At 41.6% G+C, this 23605-nt stretch overlaps 3 protein-coding genes and 1 long non-coding RNA gene across 10 annotated transcripts; 2 read left to right on the top strand and 2 right to left on the bottom strand.

Annotated features, from left to right (window-relative positions):
* Nucleotides 1–308: 308 nt before the first annotated feature.
* On the bottom strand, nt 309–2275 carry LOC125741749 (uncharacterized). The gene is made up of 2 exons (XR_007397844.1): nt 1299–2275; nt 309–777 (listed from the first exon to the last, which is right to left on the bottom strand). It is a non-coding gene; the product is annotated as an uncharacterized LOC125741749 (long non-coding RNA).
* Nucleotides 2276–2622: 347 nt separating this feature from the next.
* Nucleotides 2623–18328, top strand: LOC125741729 (4-aminobutyrate aminotransferase, mitochondrial-like). 6 transcript variants are annotated; one of them, XM_049012990.1, is made up of 16 exons: nt 2623–2698; nt 2836–2909; nt 9797–9894; nt 10108–10137; nt 10565–10682; nt 10829–10878; nt 12210–12290; nt 12710–12802; nt 15394–15456; nt 15779–15842; nt 16115–16263; nt 16635–16772; nt 16861–17028; nt 17224–17370; nt 17463–17574; nt 17738–18328. In XM_049012990.1, the coding sequence occupies exons 2-16, from the start codon at nt 2846–2848 to the stop codon at nt 17866–17868; spliced, it is 1506 nt and encodes a 501-aa protein (XP_048868947.1). In that variant the 5' UTR covers nt 2623–2698; nt 2836–2845; the 3' UTR covers nt 17869–18328. The 6 variants fall into 6 exon arrangements, with proteins under 6 accessions (XP_048868947.1, XP_048868944.1, XP_048868948.1 ...); XM_049012991.1 differs by lacking the exon at nt 2623–2698 and adding an exon at nt 2734–2751; XM_049012993.1 differs by lacking the exon at nt 2623–2698 and adding an exon at nt 7832–7970 and having other exon boundaries at nt 2772–2909.
* Nucleotides 17929–20026, bottom strand: tmem186 (transmembrane protein 186). Its single transcript, XM_049013022.1, has 3 exons — nt 19993–20026; nt 19385–19476; nt 17929–19038 (listed from the first exon to the last, which is right to left on the bottom strand). Exons 1-3 carry the CDS (start codon nt 20018–20020, stop codon nt 18343–18345), a joined length of 816 nt encoding a protein of 271 aa, XP_048868979.1. The 5' UTR covers nt 20021–20026; the 3' UTR covers nt 17929–18342.
* pmm2 (phosphomannomutase 2) lies at nt 18887–22953 on the top strand. Of its 2 annotated transcripts, none has more exons than XM_049013025.1 (8): nt 18887–19004; nt 20521–20632; nt 21056–21132; nt 21244–21335; nt 21555–21654; nt 21919–21994; nt 22342–22457; nt 22548–22953. In XM_049013025.1, the coding sequence occupies exons 1-8, from the start codon at nt 18996–18998 to the stop codon at nt 22650–22652; spliced, it is 687 nt and encodes a 228-aa protein (XP_048868982.1). In that variant the 5' UTR covers nt 18887–18995; the 3' UTR covers nt 22653–22953. The 2 variants fall into 2 exon arrangements, with proteins under 2 accessions (XP_048868982.1, XP_048868981.1); XM_049013024.1 differs by lacking the exon at nt 18887–19004 and adding an exon at nt 19668–19887.
* Nucleotides 22954–23605: the final 652 nt, after the last annotated feature.

Raw genomic sequence — 23605 nt, 5'->3', positions numbered from 1 at the left:
TATGGATTTCAAAATGTTAGAACTATCACTGGTCATTTTTATCACCATTGTAAATACGTATGCTAGGCAATTCATTTATTTTAAATTGTATGTCCTTGCAACACTATACCAATAAATGGTATAAAGCTCGATCTTTGTAATTTTTTAAATAATTGGATTTACTGATGACTGAACATTGCATTTTGACTATGCATGTATTTATGGGTTCTTTGTGATTTTTATTATGAATTTCAGTGACACTGCAATTCTCCAGTTCACCATAAGATGGCAGAACCCACATTTTAAAAGCAACAAGGCTGACAAAAGGATTCAAAGGATTTAAATGGTTTATTGTCATTTGTACTAATACAAGTACTGAGTACAATGAGATTGTATTACTTGCATGTTTCCTGCAGACATCAGAAACATTGTAGCAGGACAAATATCTGGTAAAATAAATGGAAATATTAATATGTAAATATAAATATGGATATGGATGTACCTGGAAGAATAAATATGGTCTATACAATATACAGGTATAGCAGAAGATAATAATATAGTGTAAATATATTGCACACCAAGAGATACAGTTTCAGACTCTCATGCAAAAAATCTTACGGCAAACCTATATTATTCCATTATAAACCTAAAATTTGTTACATCAAAAGTGTCGGGATAGTTTGCAAACCCTACAGACTATTTACAAGGTAATAAAATGGTTACCTACATGTATATCCATGTGCAGATTTGTCTTGAATTGAAAATCACACGCCATCCAGCTGACCAAAGTCGGCAGTCCTGGAACAGTGGCAGGTGCAGTGTCACTAACGGGTCAGAAGTCATGGCAGTGGAGAAGAAACTGTCCCTTAAGTAAGAGGTGTCTGTCTGCATCGAATACAGCTACTTGACAGTAGGAACAAAGGTGAAAAGTGGCAGTGCAGGGTAGCGGGAATATCTCATGGTGCAGTTCACTTTCCTGAGCGGCTTATGGTGAAGATGTTAAAGATTGACGGGAACTGTGTGCCTGTAATCCTCTGTGCAGTTTTTACCACCCTCTGCAGGGTTTTGCGATACTGAGCAGAGCAGCTGCCGTACCAATATGTGATGCACGCTGTGAGGATGGACTCCATAGCACACCTGTAGAACCTGGTCAGGGATGTTGCAGATGTTCCTACCTTCCTTGTTGATAAACCTTCTTGACCACTGCTGCAGCATTTTGAAATCACTTAAGATCCTCTGCAAGGGTGACCCCGAAGAACTTGAATCTGCTGATCGGCTACACAGTGTTGGAGTGGATGGAGCTGAGGACTGTCACTCACCTGTGGAAGTCCAGGATAAACTCCTTCATTCTGCTGATGTTGAGGGTGAGGTTGTTGTTCTGGTATCACTTTGCCAGTAGTCTGATCTCCTCGCTGTAGGACGACTTGTCATCATTACTGATCAGCCTAATGATGGTGATGTCATCAGCAAACTCCAGGATGGAGTTGTGCTTGGATACACAATCGTAATTGAAGAGGGAATACAGCAGGGAGCTCAGCACATTGCCTTGCAGGGTGCTGGTGTTGATGGTGGTGGAGGATGACATGTTGTCACCAATGTGCATGGGGTCTGCTGGTGAGGAAGTCCAGGATCCACTTACACAGCGAGGAGATGAGCCCCAAATTTAAGAAGCTTTGCAACTTGCTGGGTGGACTGATGCTGTTGATGGCCGAGCAGTCTGGTATAGCACTTTATTTTCCTAGTGAGATGGGAGCAGTGTGGAAAGCAATGGAGATGTCATATACAGTGGATTTGTTGCAGCAGTAGGCAAACTGAAGTGGGTCTGGTCTAGTCTGTTATGATGCCCTTAATGTTTTTAATCCATCTCTGAGAGAGCGATTAAAAATATCAATGAAGACAACTGCTTATTGGGTGCAACAGGTTTTTAAAACGTGCAGAAACTCTGCCAGGGCCAGCCGCTTTGTGAGTGTTGAGTCATATCGCTCCCGGAGACCATCCAGCAGGAGTTCTGTAGTGCAGGAGCCCTTTCTGCTGCTGAGTTCAGAGCAAAGCAACCAGTTGAGTGTAAAGAGTCACAGTCACTAGTACTCAACTGGTTGGTTGAAACAAAATCTTGGTCTCGATTTGTACTCTCTGGACCTGTGATTCATAACAGGTGTAAAAGGCATTCAGCTCATACAGAAAGGAAGGCACATATTTATGGCTTCATGTGTCTGGGGCTTGTAGTCCATATGCACCTGGACTGCTGCCATATCCAATATGGATTCTGTGTGTTGTCGAGTTGTGACACATTTTGCAAGTGTACTGCTGTTTTGCACTCTTGATTGCCTTCTGGAGATAATACCTGCATTTTGTGTTTGCTTGTCTGTCATCGGAGTGAAAAGAAATACGGACGGACGGACAGACAGACAGACAGACAGATACCTGTCTCCTCCTTGTGCTCTTCTTACTCTAAAGGTCTTCACATGCATTTCTGAATTTACCTCCAGCTACATTTTCAGAGGAAACTTGGATCCTTATTGACTAATATTTTAAAAACTTTGTTAAACAGCTGCCTTGTATCCTGTGATACCTTCATAATATAAATTTGCACTACATCCTGAAATAAATAAACAATGGACAGATAGACAAACACGTCTCCTCCTTTTCTTCTTACCTAGAATTTGGTCTTCATAGATATTTCAAAATCTACCGAGCATAATTGGACGAGCCGGGACAGGTATGTAACTGAATGCCCTCGGGGTTCCCCACCCAGCTCCGGAGCCCAGTCAGGTGCCTGTCACTACTCCTCTGCTAAAAAATACTGTTCTGAGATTTTAAGCTCATTTGTTTTTTTTTTTTACCTATTCAATTCAGATTAAATAAAATGGCTTCAAAACTCTCCAAACGCCGACTGTCTACATCACTGCAAGCGTACCTTCACTTCTCAGGTGAGCAAGTCTTATTTTGATGAAGGGGTGTTCTCAATTTAGAGTGAGAACTGAGGTGGATGCATTTTTAAAAATCAATTTCATTAATCCTAAAAGTAAACCACTTTAATATGTCTGTTAGCATACCCTATTATCATAAATGCAAAATAAAGATAATTCCAAATACATGTTAATATATTTTAATGTAAAATGTAAATTGGTGCATTCATTTTGGCATACATTTGTACATTTGATTTACATTTCAATGTGACTGTATTTAATGGTAGTCCAACAAGTACGATATTCCTAATAAAGACATTAATCCATCAAAAATAATAAATACCTTGTAATGCAGAAACTACAGGGTTTCAGATACCACCATCTTTTGAAACACACAGCGAACAGCGAGAAATGAAATAAAAGCAGTAGAAACAAAAACATAAAAGTAAAATGGAAGGATGGACAAACAAAACACAGGCTTTAATCGCCATATGGTCCGATGAACAGATCCAAGAAATGGGGCACACGTGAAGTGGAAAACCGACATAAAAGTACCACACTTTTGGTACTTTATGGAAGTACCGATAGTACCAAAACTACGGTACCTGTTGCGGTGGAAAAGCGCCCTAAGAGGTAAAGCAAACCAGTGGGAAAGGCATGTGGGGTCTTCAGTTAGGTACAGATGGGGCAGGAGATGACAATCGTAGATGTCGTCCTCCAGCTACCAATATCTCCCTCTCGCTAGGTCTGTGGTCTTCTTAATGCTCCGATATCCTAAGCTAAGGGAGTATGGACTCATTGGATGAGCCGAGGTTGAATCGAGGCAGGTACCTATTATTTGTTGGGTGGAATGGGTCTTGGGCATGGATCAATCTGCAATGCCTGTGTCGCAGCGCTGGGCTCAGAGTTCAGGGGAACCACCCCTTAAGACACCGTTAGGTACTGTAGGCTACTGTGAATCTAAAATGGACCAGGAACATAGCCTAGGGTTAAAACATTTGGTGCTTTGAATACTTTCCTGGTTTTTGTGATCCGTGTCATGCCCTACTCGTCCGATCCTCCCGCGTGCCACGCACCCTCGCAAGCTCGTATGGAATCACCGTGTTACCAGCTGTTTCTCATTGTTGTTAAATAGTCCTGCGTATTTAAGTCTGCGTTCAAGTATGTTTCCCCAGTCCAGTCATTAACGTTGTGTGACGTTTTGTGGAGTCTTGCTATTGCTAGTATTTCTTGTGTTCCCGATCGTGTCCTTGCTGAATAAATCACGAGTTTTACCCCTTCTCTCCCTGCCATGTCTTCCAGCAAGTCATAACACATGAGTTCCTGTAAGGGATGTTTGGCTCCCAAGCCAATTTTATTGCTAGCAACGTACAATTACCAACGGCAAGACGAGGCAAGTTTATTTATGAACGCAAGGCAATTCAAAGTGCTTTACAAATGCCGAACAACACATTTAATTACATCATCATCATAATAATAATAAGGGGTAGCATGGTGGTGCAGTGATTAGCACTGTTGCCTCACTCCTCTGGGGACCCGGGTTCGAGTCTCTGCTTGGGTTACATGTGTGTGGAGTTTGCATGTTCTTCTCATGTTGTCATGGGGTTTCCTCCGCCTCCCCGCCACAATCCAAAAACATGCTGAGGCCTATTAGAGTTACTAAATTGCCCAATGGCGTGCATGTGTGAGTGCATGGTGTGTGAGTGTGCCCTGTGATGGGCTGCCCCCCCATCCTGAGTTGTTCTCTGCCTTGTGCCCATAGCTTCTGGGATAGACTCCAGACCCCACACAACCCAGAAAGATAAGTTGTTTGGAAGATGGATGGATGGGCAATAATAGTAACATTCAAAAAAACCTAATAACCAAATCATCAGGTCTTCAGGAAACGTGTTCCACAGGCAGGGAGCATACTGTAGATACTGAACAGTGCTTCATCATGTTTGGTCTTGATTTTGGGAACACTGAGTAAACCTTTCCCAGATGACCTTAGGGGTCTGGATGCTTCATAATGTTCAAGAAAATCAGAAATGTATTTAGGCCTGAGACCATTTAGTGCTTTGTACACAAGTAATAAAATTTTTAAATCAATCCAATAATGCACAGGAAGCCAGTGCAGTCATTTAAGGACCAGCATGATATGATCTACTTTCTTGGTATTAGTGAGGACACTGGCGGCAGTATTCTGGATAAGCTGCAGCTGTCTGATTGATTTTTTGCTAAAACCTGTAAAGACACCATTACAACAGTCTAGTTTGCTAAAAATAAATGCCTAAACAAGCTTTTCTGTATCTTGTTTAGACAGAAATCCTTTCATTCTTGCTATGTTTTTAAGGTGGTAGTGGGTTGATTTTGTAATTGCCTTACGGTCTGAGTCCAGAACTACACCAAGATTTATGGCTTGATTTGTAGGTTTTAATGTCATGGATTCAAGGTGAGCAATGACTTTCAATCTTTCTTTTTTGGGTCAAAAACAATTATTTCAGTTTTTTCTGTGTGCAGAATTCTGGCACATCCAGTCATTGATTTGTTTAATGCACATATTATATATTTTTTTTTCTCGTTTGGCTCTCAGCGGAGGCGGTCGCACTTCTCTCCCTCTCCGTCCCCTTATCTTCCCTGCTTCGCTCCTCTCGTCTCGTCTAGTCTACTGTCTTATACTTGAGAGACTCTCTCAGCCCTGCTCTCCAAACTACGAAAAACGATGGATTTGATCAGCTGGTCTCTCAACGCAATTGACACCATCTTCTCGACGAGAAGCCTAGGTTCGGGGGAACCTGACTGTCCGGCGGGAACGTATGCTGCTGGCTACACGATGGACGGATGGGAGCGGTGGAGGGTCGTGTGCCTGGCAGCTCTTTCTTTCCGTGGAGGACATTGAAGACATCTACCTATTCGGAACCATGATTACAGGTATTATGCTGATTGGATTAGGCATTGCCCTGGTTTATCAAAGACTGAAGAAGACGGTGACAGCCGCTCAAAGCCCCACTAGGCTGGCCGGAATGATTGATGGAGTGGGCAGAGCTGTTAGCACTCAGACTGTGAAACTGGATAACATCATGGAGAAGCTCTCAGCTTTGCAAAACTTATTGGATGGCAGAGACCAGCGTGGACATTAGCGTGGACATTAGTGGAGCTGGAAATTACAGCTTCTCGTACGGAAACCCAAACAACCCTATTCTATCAGGTTTTGGCTCCCCCCAATCAGCACTGGCCTCGGCCAAGGCCGCTGCTGAACTAACAACTCCCCCTGAAGAACAAGGCAGTGAGACTCTCTTGCATTCCTCTCCCCCGATCCCAAGGACTTACCGCACCCTCCCCCCCATCCAACGCCTTCGCCGCTTCATACCCCCAGCGTGAACAGGCGGGTCTGTTGACCAGCGCCTCCATGGCTGCAGGACCGGATGGCTGTTTGTCTGTGCTGGACTACCTCCACCACCCCTTTTCCCTCACCCGTTGCAAGTCGTGTCATTTTTATGTTGTAAGGCGTAGTGACCATGTGCTTATGTTGCTGAGGTGTTTTTTTTCGGTTCCCACAATGTCCTCCCCACTGGAGTACAGTCTGGGGGCTGTTTTGTTTATTCTCCTCCTCTCTCCTCATGTTATTCTGTTTCTTTTCTTCTCTCTTCCCCTGTCTCCCGACCGGTCTACCCCCTACTGTGATGTTTGTGTATATGTATGGTCGGGTTGATGGCCAGTTTTTTCGCTGGTACTCGTGACTAGTGACATGGTATATTGCAACAGCAATAAAGGGTTTCATCAATCAATCAATCAATCAATCAATCAATATTCAGTGAATGTAAGGGATTATAATCATGTGGTGTCACTGTAATGTACAGTTCTGTGTCTTATACATAATTATGGTAAGACATGTTTTAATGCTCCATAATCTGAGCAATGGGAAACATGTAGATATCGAACAGAAGAGGCCCAAGAATGGACCCTTGAGGAACTCCACATGTGATATTTGTTTGCTCAGAATCATAATTGTTGACACAAAGTAGTCCTTCTTTTGCAAATATGATTCAGACCAATTTAACACGGTGCTAGAAAGTCCCACCCACTTGTCTAATCTGTCTAACAGCATCTTATATTCAACTGTGTTGAATGCAGCACTGAGATCCAGTAATACCAATGATTTTTGATTCATCACTGCTTAGATGAATGTTATTTAAGACCTTAACAAGTGCAGTGTCGTCACTGACAAAAAAGGAAGTTTGGAGAAGCTGATTCTATTAGGACTGCTGCGTTATTTTCATTTAACCACGAATCAGTTAAAAACATGAAATCAAGCTTTTTCTTGATAATACGGTAATTAATTAATTGATTTACCAGCCAAGGACCTGGTATTCAGTAAGACTAAGTATGGTCAAAGTCTGTGGCTGCTACATAACTGGAGTCACATTAGACAGGATAGCTGCACTTTGAGTACACTTTGTTCACCTTCAAGTTAGTTAAAACAGGGTGTCAGCATGGTCTGTAATGCCAATAGCAGTAGGTCCATACCCAGTATGAGGAGAGAGACATGAGGTAGGAGGGGTGGTTGGGTAAGGACCCAGTCTGTCGTAGATGTCAACATGGCCTATAAAAGCACAGAGATTGCACTTTCTTTGTTTGGATTAGCAGGAAAGTTTGGTGCCATCCAGTAACAACTTGTTTAGGCCTTCTATCTGCATCCATAGCTTGTGTGAGATATCCCTGAGAGGTGAGGTTGGGCGGGGTAATCCCTTGCGATATCATTGTTCTTGTTGTCCTGAAGAGAAGAGAGAAGCCTACTTTTCCCTGATTTTAACCTCTTCTGAATACCAGAAATGGGGCACTGGAGGACATAGGTTAGGTCAGTAATAAGCATAAGGACCTCTACTTTGTTTAAATGGACCCCATCCATCCTGTAATGTTAATTTTTGCCTGCCCCTAATGTAATGTTCATTTTTTTATTCCAGAACAGGTTAAAATTGTCGATGAAGCTCATCTTATGCACACTGTATGCTGAGGAAGGTATTTAATGCCAATAAGCAGCTGAAACATTCAATCTCTATCCCTAAAGTGGGGATTGGGCCTGACACAAAGATCTTTGCTGAGGTATGCTGAAGAATATCCATGAGATATGTGAATTCCCTTTTTAGCAGCTCTGAGCCATTTGTCATTCCAGGACGAGTGTCATTTGTACCAACATGTACAATAAGTCTGTCTGTGCCCAGGTGGTTCAATAAGACTTGTGGCAGCTTTCAGACCAGACCGCTAACCATAACATTGGGTAGACAGAAAGTTTTCAAAAATTTGCTTTTAACATCTTTTATCGTGTCGTCACCTACCAGCAGAGTCTTTGGTTTGATGTCTTCTCTGGCTTCTTTGTCAATTGTCCGGTGTATATTCTGTTCTGATCCTGTCCCTTCTGATGATTAGCTTTAGTAACCTTTGGTCTGTTGTTTACCCATCATGGCACAGAAAGACACTCATCACGGCCTCAGCTGTATCATGTTCCACTGCTGAATGGGTCTCTGGTTAGCATCTCAGCTGGCAGTGCTAATGTTAGCTATAGAATTAACACTGGGTTCATTCACAGGCAGCTCAGCCAAAACCATGTACCTGTTCTCCAACTGAACATTTGGTTAGACATAAGTGATCCTGTGTTTTTTGCTTCTGGCTCTTCTTTTGCTCTGGCTAGTATCCATCCAAAGCTCATGGTGTGGAGATGCAGGACTGGAACAGGTCTTTGTACTTGTTCCATGGTTTAGCAAGTAGCATATAGCCAGGTACATTGTTGAATCAGTCTCGAGAGGATTTTCATTTGTGTTCGGGCCAGACCAAGGAATAGAGCCCGCGTAGTCACTGGCGTGGGACTTATTATGAACAGCTGTTCCGCAGAGCGTTCCCTGGATCTGATCGTCAGCCGGGTGCAGGGGAGCAGCATGGGAAGCAGCAAACAGAGTGTGAATAAGTTTTTAATCCTCTTGTATTTTGTAGAGTTCAGAGGTTCTTTTTTCCAGCTCTGTAATCTTCTGTCTGAGAATGGCACAGCTGGTACATTCAGTGGGGGGAGAAGAGAGGGGAGACATCGATCTTTTTTAAAAAACTTCTTTTTCAATGTACCGTAAATGCAATTATTTTCAGATAAAAAGCAGTAAAATGTGATCACGGCAAAAGCAATACAAAGTAGTTAAAATCAACATACTGCAGATGATCAGGGATTAGTCAATCAGGTCTTGGAATATGGTATTCATAAATGACTGGAAGACTAAGGGGGCATTAACAAGCCTTAAAGGCATAGTCAAATATTCCTAATGACCATTTGTTGTGATGAATGCCGTCTTCCACTCATTGGCCTCCCAAATTCAGATCAGATTATACATACTCCACAAGCCCAACTTGGAAAATACTGGGCTGACTGGACCTGCTCCAGTGTTGCAGGGATCAGTGGCAGGGAGAACCTGGATTTGATGGTTACTTCACTGAGGGCTCAGTAATCAATACAGGGACATAGTCCCCCTTCAATCTTATTGACAAAGAAGAAACTGGAGGTAACTGATGTTAAATGGCCAGGTGTTTCCTGGTTGTGATGCCTCCTTGAGATACTGCTCTTGAAAGTCGTTGTATTTTGTGGGAATGTAAACTGTCCTTATGGTTTCATGACTCTCGTCTATCTCCCCTATATGCCAGGTGATGTGCAGGGTCATGTTTGCGCAGTCATGGGTATCCCAGAAGAGTTTGATAACAGGGGAATTTAGTGAGAAATAGTTGAATCATGCTATTTAATAATACAGAGCCTATTCCAGGCAGCATAAGGCACAACTTAGATAAGAAGCTAGTGTATTGCATGGAACACAAACACACACACAAAATAATTTCATATATGAAATACATAACTGTTTGTGTAACCTGTTTTGGGTATGTTGTTTTTCTGCCAGGATATCAGCTTATCAGCGGAGTGACAACAAAGAGTGTTAGACAATTTGTATACGATGTTGTATCAATGAGGACAGAGGTACCTGGCCCGAAGTCTAAGGTAAGGACTTCTTATTACGTATATTCAGACAATATATGTCATACAAAGTATCAAACTTCCTTACAATTATTGGGAATAGAGGAAGTGCAGTTTGTGTATGCTGTGAATACATATTGAGGGGAAGTATTTCAACCTCTATATAATAAAATCTTATTATTGGCTTCATTGCCTTATATATTGCTAATCATTTGTTACTCTTCTTTATAATTACAGGAGCTAACAAGGCAACTGGGACAGGTTCAGGTGAACTACAATGCATTACAGGCTGACACAGTTTTGAATCGGTCTTAATAAATATGAACTTTATGTATCAGAAAAACAAATCAAATCTAATGTAAAAATCAATGTAATCAATACACACATTTTCAAAAGTCAGTCTTGCTGCATTTGATTGTTTTGGGAGCAGAAATCAGGGAAGGGTGCCACTACATATTGGGGGGACATTGTGAGCAGACCTGAATATTGGCAGGGACGTGTCCCCCTAATATGTATTATAATTACGACCCTGCACTCGGAACAGTGCTATATACACATAAACTGAACTAAGAGGAATTTTAGCAATTAGTCATAAAAGATACATTTGAATGAAGAAGACCTTGACATTCACAGTGTGATGAAGTGTTCCTTCTACTCCCTTGTGCCCCCTATACCTCCATCATACCACAAGCAGAATGCCACAACGGTGAACTTCTTTTGTGATTATGAAGAGAGTCAGGGTAATTACCTGGTGGATGTGGATGGAAACCGGATGCTGGATGTGTACACACAGATGGCCTCCATCCCCATCGGTGAGAGTCAATGTGCAGCTGCTCTGACTGTAATCATTCAGAATCAGTGTTGCCATTTCAATACACTTTCATTTGTAATTAAACTGAATTTTCAGGTACCATTTCTAAAATCCCTTTTGCATTTTCTTTAAATTTCCCTTTTTTAGGTTACAATCATCCAGCGCTACTGTCAGTACTGACAAACCGCCACAATCTGGTTAGTTAAAATGTTAAATGAGTAACATGACAGATGTGTGACTATTTTAAAATAAGCAGAATAATTCTCAAGACATTGTAATGTTTTACACTACAAAATGCAGCACGTTTGTAATTTACCATCCAGGATGATGATTGTGAGGGTAACCCAGACAGGAAGACACGGATCCAGGAATGCAATCCCACGCCTGCTTTATTGGCGCTATTGGGGCAGAGGTACAGAAAGGGGCAGGCAAAAGTCGTGGTCGTTCAAGGAGCGGGATGGTTGAAATCCGGGGAATCTGTCCAACGGGCAGGCAGGAGACGGAACCACACAGGGGGGCGGGAAGGGGACGTGCCGGTCTCGGCGGGGAAGTCAGGTCAGGAGCGGGAACGGGTCTGGGGAAGGAAAGGGAAGCAGGTAAGGAGTATACACTGGGTGGACAGAGTGGGCGAGGCAGATGAGGGAGACAAAAGACAAAGAACCACTCAGTACGGCTCAGAAACATTCAGCTCAATACTTTGCGGTGTGCTGGGGTAATTCTGTCTTATTTATACTCCCTCTCATTAACCACAATGCCGCACACCCGGTCCTTCCCGCCTGCGTGGGCATGACAATGATATTTCCAGTGCTTTTACCGTCCACATCCTGTGTCCTTTTTGATAATACAGTGGTACCTTGAAACATGAACTTAATTCCTTCCAGAAGGCCGTTCGAGTTGCAATTTGGTCGAGTTCCAATTCGAAGTTTCCCATAAGTAATAATGTAAATGGATTTAATCCATTTCAGACCCCCAAATGATTCCCTATTTAAACTTATGTACAACTAATGATAAAAAGCATTAACAATCAATATAACTCTAAAACGCGCATGAAAAAGCACACCAAAAATTAAACATGAAATAAATGACAATCCCATACTCCTAAGCGAAAGTAGACACACATGCAGTACCTTTAAGTCTCGTACAAGTTTAAGCAAAGCTGTTTTGTTTTCTCGTGTTCCGAGTTTTTGGTGGAGCTGTGGCCAGCTTTTTCTCAACCGACCCATTCAAGGTTCAAAGAGCTGATCATGCCTTGACCCATACAAGTTTTAGCAGGAACTGTCGAGTTCCAAGATTTCAGTCGAGGTACAAATAGAAAAAAAATCGACAGACCCGTTTCACATCCGAGTTGGTCCAGTTTAGAGGTGTTCGAGTTCCAAGGTTCTACTGTATAAATGTGGAATAAAAGGAAAAAGGTCACATCACTCCCTCATATACAATGTATTCATTTTCTTCATGCTATAATGATGCTAAAACATGGTCACCGTAGTCTAGTTATTGCTGTTTGTCGCTCTGCTCTGCTCTTTCTAAGGGTTCCTTTGTAAACTGGCCAGCTCTTGGAGTGCTGCCTCCTCCGTACCTTCCAGATAATCTGACTGAGGGTCTGCTTTCAGTAAGAACACTTCACAGAAACACGGGAATACGGGAACTGCAGTGCAATCCCTGTCGAGAGCTTATCTGTCCCCATTCAGGCGCTGTGCTTGCGTCATTGGTGGATATTTGACTGCAAATGTTGGTGTCTAATTAAGGAATATAAATCACATTATGTTCTGATAACATTATCATTCATTTTATAAGCCTCACTAAATGTACCAGATTGCAGTTTAAATAAATAGGAATGCCGTTAGTTTCTGGGTTTCAGTGCATATAGATTTATAATTGGATATACAGCTTTTAAGTGAATACACCACTATAAATGTATATTGTATATTTATATTAGCAGCTATCTGGATCCCATCTTTAATTCTGTAATGTTTAAGCAAGCACCTTCAGCAGGGTGATCCATCTGTAACCACAGCTTACTTTCCTTAGGTTGCCCCCAAAGGGATGAGTCGAGTTCAGACTATGGCCTGTGGCTCTTGCTCCAATGAAAATGCCTACAAAGCCATATTCATTTGGTACCAGGTAAGTGCACAATAACATCTCACACTATACACACTGGGCAGAGTTAGACAGTGATTATTAAGAGGACATGTACGTATTTAAGTCTCCTATCTCCCCTTACGCCCTTATCCGTGAGCCTGTCCTTTGTGGAAATTTCAGTAAATAGAATTGCTATCAAAACACTGGCAATCATTTAAAATCACACTAAAACATTCTACTGTAAATGCAATTCACTATTGCAATGTGCTAAGAACATATGGGTGCTGTAGCATTAGAAATACATTAATGTGTTTTGAAAACACTAGTTTACTTTTTTTTTTTAAATGGCAATCTCTAGGTGACTGCATAACAATTTGGATACTGAATGAGCAGGCATGAGTGCATTGTAGGGAGCCACCCACTAGCCCAATGGCGGAATCCAATGGCGCAGCCGAAGGCTGTGAATGCGTGTTGGTCCTTCCAAGCGCTCCTGGGAATTACTTACCCTTTTTAATATACAAGATATTCTTTTAGACACATATCTGACTCCATTTTATTAAAGACCTTTATTTCAGTATATTGTAGTCATGACGTTTATGTTGTTCGGATTACTTCGAGACTCTCCTTTAGATTACCAACTCTAGTTTACCCCTGACGAAGGAGTCCGCCAGATTCGCCTCGGCCGACAGGGCGATCCGTGGGCTTGTTCCACAGGGTTTGTCTTAAAGGTACATGTCACGATCGGCAGAAGCGAGAGCGGCGATCGTGAGGGCAAGTGAGCAAGCAGGACGCAGGAAGGCAGAATACGGGGCAGAACGAGGGTTTAATAAGGCAGACGGGAAACATCAGACGCCAACTTACATCAATGACGGACGAGGACCACAGGTAAGACCAGGACTTAAAACAGGACAAGACTAATCAAAGTAATCAGACACAGCAGGAGACGATCAGGGAAGTACACGTGGGTAAGCAGGGGGCGTGGCACACACGAGGAGCGGACGAGCCGGGCATGACAGTACGGAAATCGCCACCATTTAAGACAATGTCAGCCTCTGATTATTCGGGTCCCTCGACCTATATAATTCCCCAAAGGCTCAGTGTCTGCCAATTACTGAGCATGTGGGTGCCTCGGAGATTAAGCCGATGTTTACCCAAACCACACGTACGTCCACCTCAGAGGCTCAGCCGGGGGCAGCCCATATCATAATATGTGTCAACCTCAGCGGCTGTGAAGGCGCACCTTTTATTGCGGTAGTTTGTACGAGGTTTACTTTTGGCTCGTCTCAGGGACTCCGCCGATGCCGCCCATTGTCTTACCATGTAAGCGTCTCAGGGACTATGCCCGGTGCCTAGGAACATAGTGTGTACGCCCCTCAGAGAGTAGACCGGTACCTTTCCTCAGCATGTGTTGACCTCAGAGGTTACGTCGGCCCGTAACTGAACGTGTGCGAACTCCAGAGGTGTAGTTTTGGTATCCACCGTAACTTAACCTGGGCAGTCGAGTTTGGGACCCGGATAAAGGGGATTTAACCCAGAGGCTGCAAGATAGTATTTACCACTTTCGTCCTAATAAGGATAGAAGTCCAATCTGGAAAGTTTATAAAGAAGTTAGCAAATCAGACAGTCATAAAGTAATCGAAACAACATTTATTAAACATACTACAATATACAATTATTGACATGTGGCCACATACTTGTAAATACATTTGGACAAATACAATATTAAACAATCACATTCCTCAGATGAGAGTGCACAAAGTTCTGCGGAAAGCATCTGACTACAGATGGACTTTCGCGCAGTTCTCTGTGGGAGCTCTGATTACAGAGTGACTCCCCTACTTCTCCTGAGGCCCTTCCTTAAGTATCCAACCCAGGTGATGGCATGTCTCTGAAGACTGACCAATTTCGGTCAATGGTTAATTTTAGGGGCATTGTTGGCCTTGGTTCTCAGGTCCCCAGCCAATCAGATCACTTTAGGGGGTGGTCGTAATTCCCTTGTTCTGCCATGTGAGAGGCTCTCTCATTTTAGTGGGTTTAGCCGAAGTTTCTATAGTTCTCTTAGGGAAGACTATACTGCCTTAAATCTGAGTGTATAATACTCCTCGTCTCATGCCTATTCAAACAAGACCAAACATGCGTGTATTTGTCCCTAACATCTATGTGTGGTGAGTTATCCTGTTTATAGTAGAAAAGGTGTCTGTGTCTGGAGGCTGACGGCTGTTGTTGCTGTGGATTGACTGTGGAACTCCGGCCACTCCGGGGGGTGAAAGGTCTTGCTTTTTCTGTGTTGCTCCAGTTATTCCTATCCAGTCTCTCAGAAGCCGGCAGGCTTTTACCTTCCTTAAAAGGGGTGGTTTGACGAGTAGAGTCCAGTCTTGCCTGGGCCAGCGGAGCTCTGAAATAGACTGATGCAGGCTGATCAGAGTTGGGGCCTGCAGGACCGATAAGTTTTATGCCCTTACAGCATTTAAATTCTGTATTGTAAGAAAAGACCGTAGCTCATGTCATTTACATACTGCACCACTGAGAGGCCGTGTAACATTTATCTTTCTTTCTTTATCAGCCCTCACACTACATCTTTGCTCATACATGGCTGTACATTCCTATTTTAAACATCGTTCTGCCATTTCCAGAAAAAACAAAGGGGAAACAATGAGCCAACGGCAGAAGAGTTGAGCTCAAGTGTGATCAGCCAGGTAAATCAGATTGATGCAACCCCTAGATTAACACCTGGCCTGTGGGATTACGCCAAGAGATCTGTAAAGGACACTTCCAATTGTCCGTAATGGCTCTGCACAGCACATTCAGGACTACTCAGATTGTTATAACCAACTGTAAAATCTTCACTTCTCCCACTGCAAGAAATTTGTAAAGGCTTGTAAAGAAGATCGCCCATCTAACGTCTACTGCACCCAAATCCCCAATGTCATAAGCATCTCAGAAGCCATTTTCCATTTTTCCTGGCTGAGGATCTTCTTCCTCCTGTCATTTTATCACAACAAATGATTTCTTCCCCAGCCTCCAGGCTGTCCTCACCTAACCATCCTGTCTTTCATGGGTGGGTTGCATGGGAAAACTTTAGGTAGGACATTTTTTCATGTCCTAGACAAGTACATTTTTCATTATTCATTTTTTTTGAGGACATTTTATGTTTATTTTGGGGCAGTCCACTTAATATTGATAATTATTGATAAAAAAAAACAAACAAATTAATAAATAAGTGGTTTGTCTCCAAAAAGCTATTGCATCACTTTCTTTGTGGTAGAAGTGGTCTGACCATCGTACATGCGTGCATATGAATAGAACATACGCACATGTACAGTGCATGATAACACTGCATGAATGTGTCCACAGGCTGTCTGTCCACAACGCACACGAAGGCTCTCCCGAGGCTGGATGTCCCTTCTTTTGATTGGCCAATCGCACCTTTCCCCAAACTGCGGTACCCCCTGGAAGAGTTTGTCAGAGAAAATGCGCAAGAAGAAGTCCGATGCCTAGAAGAGGTAAAAATAATTACATTCAGCACTAGGCCTGTGAGCAAGATATTTTGAGAAATTGAAATTGCATTTGGGGTACAACTGTATGGAGGCACATGTCATTCAGTCTTGTTAATTTTTACTTTTATCATGTAGGCCTATATAGAATTATTATGCAGTGTTCAGATGATCAAGTTTTTCAACATTTTCCTGGATAACTGACCATTGATTATGGACATATGGTCAAATGTAAACTTATGCTGATCATCATTGATCCTTGATAGCACTGCTCACAAAATCATGATAAAAATCTATGGGGACTAATGCCCACAGAAAACTGAGGTATTTATGAATGCACAAAAAGTCCACTTCCAGGCTTGACCAAAGACATATTTCAGACAGAGGACCTTATTGTCAAGTGGGGAAAGAAAGCAAAACCGGTGGCAGGAATAGTGATCGAGCCCATCCAGGGAGATGGGGGCGATAACCATGCATCTCCAGGATTCTTCAGAGCGCTGCGAGAAATCGCACGGAACGTAAGGTTCATCCAAGCTAGCTGTGCAGTGACACTGAGCATTCAGCAGCATGCTGGATAACAAGTAGCGTTCCTCTCCCATCCTTCAGCATGGCTGTGCCTTCCTGGTGGATGAGGTGCAGACAGGAGGTGGAGCTACGGGCAAATTCTGGGCTCATGAGCACTGGGGTCTTGATGACCCTGGAGAAATTGTTTCCTTTAGCAAGAAAATGCTAACAGGAGGTTACTACTACAGAGACGAGCTGACACCTGACAAGGTCAGAATTAATTTAATTGCCAAAAAAATCTGATGATTATCCTGGTCATTAAATATTTAATTTACAGATTAATTTGTATGTGATTATTAAATGTTAGCACTGTCTACATACATCAGTGCTACTAGTTCTTATTTCATAATTCTTTGCTGAAATACAGCAATGAGTTCAGAGGGCGATGGTTTGTTCATCCCACAGCCATTCAGAATCTTCAATACCTGGATGGGGGATCCAACTAAAAACCTTTTGCTCAATGAAGTGCTAAATGTGATCAAGACTGAGAACCTCCTGGAGGAAGTGAGGAATTCTGGGAGAGTGATGCTGCAAGGCTTGTATGAGCTGCAGGTAGAGACCTTGGGCAGGGTGCAGCAGTGATGTATGTGTATTTTAGGGGGAATGGTGGCATATTAGATGTTATCTGCTGTATTTCCCATCAGGCCCGTTACCCTCACACCCTTAGTGCCGCCAGGGGTCAAGGGACCTTCTGTGCCATTGATGTCAAAGATGAGACCACACGAAACAGCCTCATCCTCATAGCTAGGAACAGGGGTAAGGAACAAAATCTTGGTCTGGATTTGTGGATTCTGGACCTGAAATGCCCAACACTGATACTCCGTTTGCTTTTTAAATGGAAGCATGATTGATTTCACTAAGTTTAATTAAAATGATTAATCAATGTGGTTATTAAATGTGGATGTTTATGGTGTCACAGGTTTGGTCTTCGGGGGCTGTGGAAAACAATCGATCAGGTTCCGCCCCGCCCTGATATTCAAGGAGCACCATGTACATCTCTTCCTCCACATCTTTAATGACACGCTGGCAGAGCTGCAGCAGAGGAGCTAAAAATCGGACTCAAGTATAATTCACACCAGAAAGGGCACTGATTCATATACACAATGATACTTTTGAAATGGCCAGATCAGCTTTTTTCTTTAATGTACGTTAAAAAATAAATGCACCAAGTTTCTCAGATTACTGAAAACAGGTACAATATCAGATATCTAAACTTACTTTACTTATGTAAAATACACATTTTCAAAGCTATGATCACGGTATTTCTAACATACACACGATTTAGTTTGTATTTTAATGTGTTGAAAAACAGGGGCAAACATCCATTTGGCTGGTTAGTTATGGAAACTGCTGACTTGCGGTTATGTTTTATTGTTTCAGCTATATAAACTTATTTTGACACCATATGAAGAATTTTCAATTTTGCTGACATTATTTACTCTCAGCAAAAATGTGTACTTATGATTTGAAAGACTTGTTGTAAGAATAAATAAAAGCCGGGCCATCAAAAGTCTGAGTTGTGCCTTATGAGAAACTGCCAAAGACCTGTTTAAATCCCTCTTTGTCCACCACACGACCAAACTGTGTGGAGAAATACAAAGTTCTAGGAGAGCTATATTGCTTTAAGCGCAGTAAAGTTTCATGTCTGGCGTCACCCGTGTCCCCAAGAGTCATGATGTCAGTCACAGGTACATAAATGTCTTTCCTTTTACCCCAGAAAGTGAGGTGAGACACCTTAAGAGTGGTTTTGGTGGCATCCAAATACATCATACCCACAAATCTCCTAAGATAATGGCTCAGGGAATACAGCATGACAGCAGCAAACACTGCAATTCCAGTACTGTAGCTTATGAGGGTATATGTGACTTGTCCCTGAAAGTAGAGGTAATACACAGGAGGGAGAGTGACAAAAGTGATTCCGGTCTGAAGCAGCTTGAGTCTTGATACTGCTCGCAGGAATCGGATGGCTGGAAATACATAGATGAGGGTAAACTGGCGTGATGTCAGATCCTCAGGCTTCAGTTGACCTCTTTTATGCAGTGTGGTAAATAAATGACAGCACTGTTGTAGTCCGACTTTCTGCCTTGTGGATATCAGGCTGTTTTCAAGTAGAACAGGATGAATCCCGCGAAGGAGACATCTCAAAGGCACCGGCACAGAGTATTCCCGACATCGAAATGTCAAAGGTATGATTACACGTGAAAAATGTCTTAGCCTTTGCTGTAAAGAAGACAAAACAGGATATTATTAGAAATACCACATTTTCCCCATTATTTCAATGAGGAAGTAGAAGAACATTTTAAACGTCTGCGGCAAAATACAATGAATCCTGCTGCTTCTAACACATGTACAATTACCTACTAATAAGTGGAGATACAACGAAATCAATCCGACAATGTCTGGAGGGGCTCTCCAGGTAATAAATCTGCCTATTAATTTCAACCATTAATACGTTTATGGGGAAAAAATAAAACACTGCGTCATGATACTTATTTATATCGTTAAATAAATAATTTTTAAAACTGTTATGTCTTAGACAAAAAAACAAAAATAAAACAAAACTCACCATAATTTTAAGAACAACTGCGTGCCCAGTAGAACAGGAAGTGTGTCTCACTTTAAGGGATCCGGAGGAAACTTGAGATTGTTGTGTGGTTCCTGTTAGAAAAAAAATAAACCCGGTGGGCTAACACTGAATAACACATAGCATTCAGTATGTGTATAGATAATCAATACAATTTACTGACTTAGTAGAAAATTTAAATGAAAGTTATGAAGCCTTTTTTCAAGATTTCCGCGCGGTACACTCAAAGGGCAGTTCTACTACAACTCCCAGGTAGTCAAGCAAGGGTGGACAAGGAAGAGGTTTAACATACTGACGTGTAAGAAGGAGTCCCACCTCTGCATGTTTTTCCTCATTCATTGTATCTTTGATAACTTTGTCATATAATAAAGCAGAATACTGTTAGCTGGCTGTATCTGCCGATAATTAAAATGGCACAGCCAAGCGTGGATAAATCAACACTTTGCTTATTTGATGTCGATGGGACTCTTACCGCAGCTCGACAAGTGAGTTAAAGTACTTACTCTCCCAGTGTATTCCCAGAGTACACTAAAGGGCTGTAAAACGAGTTTCTTTTAGCTGTGACAACTAGGAAGCGGATCCTATGTTACCTTCGTGATCGATGTACATTTGTGACATTTTAAGCCATAACTTCGGAATTACTGCGGGGCGTGAGCATGTAATCGTACGCCTTTTAGATGAAGAATGTATAATTAAAAGTTAAATGTCAAAGTGAGAACATGTACGCAACTTAGCTGGACAGTGCTGCCGTCATACGATGCTATTATCGTCCGGTTAAAGTCATCTATATGTAATGAATGTTGAATGTATTGTGTAAGCGGTGACATTGTACCTTGGTCAGTAGCACTGTAGTGTCTCACTTAAAGGATGTCCTGTTGCAGGTGGATTGGTATTTATAAATGTTTTATGTAAAGGTATGTAACTAAATGTAAACATACAGACCACCAACTAAGCACCAACTGAACCTGTTTCCCAACCACATCGTATGTAAAGCATACAGCCAGCTTCATCTGTATTACCTGTCTGTTTTCTGAATATATGAATAGATAAAAAGAATATTTATACTCAGTTCAAGTAAAAGAAAATCTGTTAAGAAAGTGCTCTGTTCATTTTCTTAGAGAGTGACCCCTGACATGGAGGAGTTTTTGGCCAACCTACGAAAGAAAGTAAGAGTTGGAGTTGTTGGGGGATCCGACTTCAGCAAAATTAAAGAGCAACTAGGAAATGATGGTAAGAAGATGAACTAGCCCAACTGGAGATTTCTTCATGGAGACTGCAGGTCCTTTATGTGTTTTATGATGATTCATAGCAATGCACTGATTACCTGAGATGTCCAAAAGAGATGTATCCTTACTGCACTGGTTTTGCTCTGTTCTTGCAATGAATGAGCAATGAAGTTAGTCACTGACTAAAACCTTATTAAAAAGCATCCAATTACATTCTCCGCAGGCAGTAAACGACAGGTTCCATAAGTTGTACTGCTCCTCCCTGACTGCTCAGAATTGTGCATAAGGCTCCAACTGTTTTTATGAAAGCTGTGTTCCTCAGTGTACCTCAGATTTTGTTGCATATATTCATTGTAGAACTACCACAGGTGAAGTTCCACTCATAGTTCAATTGGATAATTCATTGCTGTTGCTTCTCTTTGTTTAGTGTTGGATAAGGTTGATTATGTGTTTGCTGAAAATGGGTTGGTTGCCTACAAGAATGGGACATTGCTGTCTGTACAGGTAAGGGATAGCTTAGGGCATACTACAGTAGGGCAAACTACAGCATTACATACTACAGTAAATACTACTGCCGTGCTTTAAAATAACATTTAATGGTTAACTTGTTTTCAGAGTATTCAAGCATACTTGGGTGAGGAACTCTTGCAGGACTTCATCAATTTTTGTCTGGATTACCTAGCAAAAATTAAACTTCCTAAGAAGAGGTAAAATGATACCATAATGAAGTTCTAAAGTCCAGCTTCTACCATTAGCAAATTACTTTGTTTTGTCATTGTTATTGGCTGGCCAGAACTGGTTTTTATATTTTATTTTTATTACTTAGGTCATTCATAATGAATGTTCTTCCCTTTTGACATTCTTGTTGTGTTTTAGATGTGAAACCCTGACTCTGGTAATGAATGTGATTCTTTGAAACCCTACAGAGGAACTTTTATCGAATTCCGTAATGGCATGTTGAACATCTCTCCGGTGGGCAGAAGCTGTAGCCAAGAAGAGCGAGTCGAGTTCTTTGAACTTGACAAAGTAAGTCATTGTTTTTCCTGTAGATCTGGGTAAAACCATGCTTGTATTTTCTTTATCATCTAAGTCTGCGTTACATGCTGTTGCATCGCGAACACTGTAAATCTGTGTGACATTGTGAGAACATAATGCTTCGTTAACACAACCTTTTTCATCCTTCGTCATTTGCTTCTGTAATTATACTGTCACTTAGATTTCTATTGCTTTTATTTTGTGTATGCAAATACAGCAGATCTATCCAAATAAAGCTTTACACTCGTTCTACAGAGAGAGCACATCAGAGAGAAGTTTGTAGCAGTTTTACGGAAAGAATTTGCAGGCAAAGGACTTATGTTTTCAATAGGTATGTTTTTTTTATTTGTTTATGATCAAAATGATTTGTTAATGATAAATATCTTATATTTATCAGTGCAAGCATTATGATTAGCTTTATTATGGCAAGTGCCGGACATGTGACGGGAATTTGTGTCCCTCCAGGCTTCACGATATGTTCTACCGAAATATCTTAATGCCTTAACACTTACAAAGGAACACTCAATGCATGAAGAGAAAGCATATGAAGAATATGAAAGAACAGTACATGTGATATGATTCATATGCTGTGGATAGAAGGTTAATGTATTATTCATTGTGACTTCAAGGGAATCTGAAGAGTGTATTTTTAATATTCGCCGTTTTGTTGTAATGCAGGTGGCCAGATCAGCTTTGATGTTTTTCCTGAAGGATGGGATAAACGTTACTGTCTGGGAATTTTAGAGAACGATTCCTATGAGACCATTCATTTCTTCGGAGACAAAACCAAACCAGTGAGTCCTGCATGAGAGTCACTGGGCCACATGCAATAGGTCTGACATGTTATAGGTCTCACATATTGTTCCTTGTTTTTCCTTCTAAAGGGTGGTAATGACTATGAGATCTATACAGACCCCAGAACCATTGGACATGAAGTAACGTGTCCCAAGGACACCAAGCAGATCTGTGAAGAAGTCTTCTTTAAATGAAACCTTGAAGATCCAAGGAATTGGGCGTGGTTAGATTTGGAATTGAAAAAAGAAGAAGCTTCTTATGAAGGACATTCCCGAAGCTGCCCAGTTGCACATGCACACAATAAAAATGGCCATTTCATTTTGATTTCTTTTTACCCGACGAGTTGTGAAAATCTAGGGTTTCCAAGGAGGAATGTACTGCTATAATCTGTAGTGGGTAGCCACAGCTGTATATTCTGCTTGCTCAGATCTTAGCTACTTTTCAAATCCACTTTTGAGAGTAATAAAGTTACTGCAATATGCCATTTTACTCTGATATGCAGTAGGACATCTGTTTGAATTCTGGGCAGAATAATGCTTAAATGCTGAGTGTGTGTGTGTGTGTGTGCGTGCGTGCGTGCGTGCGTGCGTGCGTGCGTGTGTGTGTGAGAGAGAGAGAGAGAGAGAGAATACAGGTATGTATGCGTCTGTGCACTTTTAAAGTGCAATATTGTTGATGTGATCTCCCAAATGTACTTTGCTCAGTAAGACAAACAGGTTATAAACCCAACATAACATTACCAATGTGCAAAGAATGCGTTTAAGGATATTTTATTATGGGTTTATATTTAATAGCAAACAAGCTGCACTGGTTAGCTGCAAATCACATACTATCTTAAGGGTAAAGTAATGGAAAATAACAGAGTGATGAACCATAATCTCTCATTTTTGAGGACAGCTACTCAGGTATTACCAATTTCCCATATTGACATTCATTACAGCCCCAAATACAAACTGGACTTAACATTCAACTGTCAAAAAATATCCATAGACAAAATACCTACCATAGCTATATTGACACATTTACGTGGACATACAAGGTATTTAGTTGATTATCTTTACATGAATATTTAGTATATTAATGGCCATATTAAATTCTTAATACAGCACGCACGCATTGAAAGTCTTTGCACAGTAAAATATTCTGA

Source organism: Brienomyrus brachyistius, chromosome 5, assembly GCF_023856365.1.
Source record: "Brienomyrus brachyistius isolate T26 chromosome 5, BBRACH_0.4, whole genome shotgun sequence".
Taxonomy (NCBI): domain Eukaryota; kingdom Metazoa; phylum Chordata; class Actinopteri; order Osteoglossiformes; family Mormyridae; genus Brienomyrus; species Brienomyrus brachyistius.
Note: the sequence above shows the minus strand (reverse complement) of the source record. Positions and strands in the feature narration are given on the sequence as shown.

Excerpts from the sequence above, each read along its gene's own strand:
- LOC125741729 (XM_049012990.1), top strand. The coding sequence starts at position 2,846 with ATGGCTTCAAAACTCTCCAAACGCCGACTGTCTACATCACTGCAAGCG. Across the intron at positions 9,895-10,107 it reads TACCTGGCCCGAAGTCTAAG|GAGCTAACAAGGCAACTGGG; the intron begins GTAAGGACTTCT and ends TTATAATTACAG. Across the intron at positions 10,138-10,564 it reads GGCAACTGGGACAGGTTCAG|AATGCCACAACGGTGAACTT; the intron begins GTGAACTACAAT and ends TACCACAAGCAG.
- pmm2 (XM_049013024.1), top strand. The coding sequence starts at position 19,813 with ATGGCACAGCCAAGCGTGGATAAATCAACACTTTGCTTATTTGATGTC. Across the intron at positions 20,633-21,055 it reads AGAGCAACTAGGAAATGATG|TGTTGGATAAGGTTGATTAT; the intron begins GTAAGAAGATGA and ends CTCTTTGTTTAG. Across the intron at positions 21,655-21,918 it reads AGTTCTTTGAACTTGACAAA|AGAGAGCACATCAGAGAGAA; the intron begins GTAAGTCATTGT and ends CTCGTTCTACAG.
- tmem186 (XM_049013022.1), bottom strand. The coding sequence starts at position 20,020 with ATGTCACAAATGTACATCGATCACGAAG. Across the intron at positions 19,477-19,992 it reads AATGTACATCGATCACGAAG|GAACCACACAACAATCTCAA; the intron begins GTAACATAGGAT and ends TTTTTCTAACAG. Across the intron at positions 19,039-19,384 it reads CAGTTGTTCTTAAAATTATG|CAAAGGCTAAGACATTTTTC; the intron begins GTGAGTTTTGTT and ends TCTTCTTTACAG.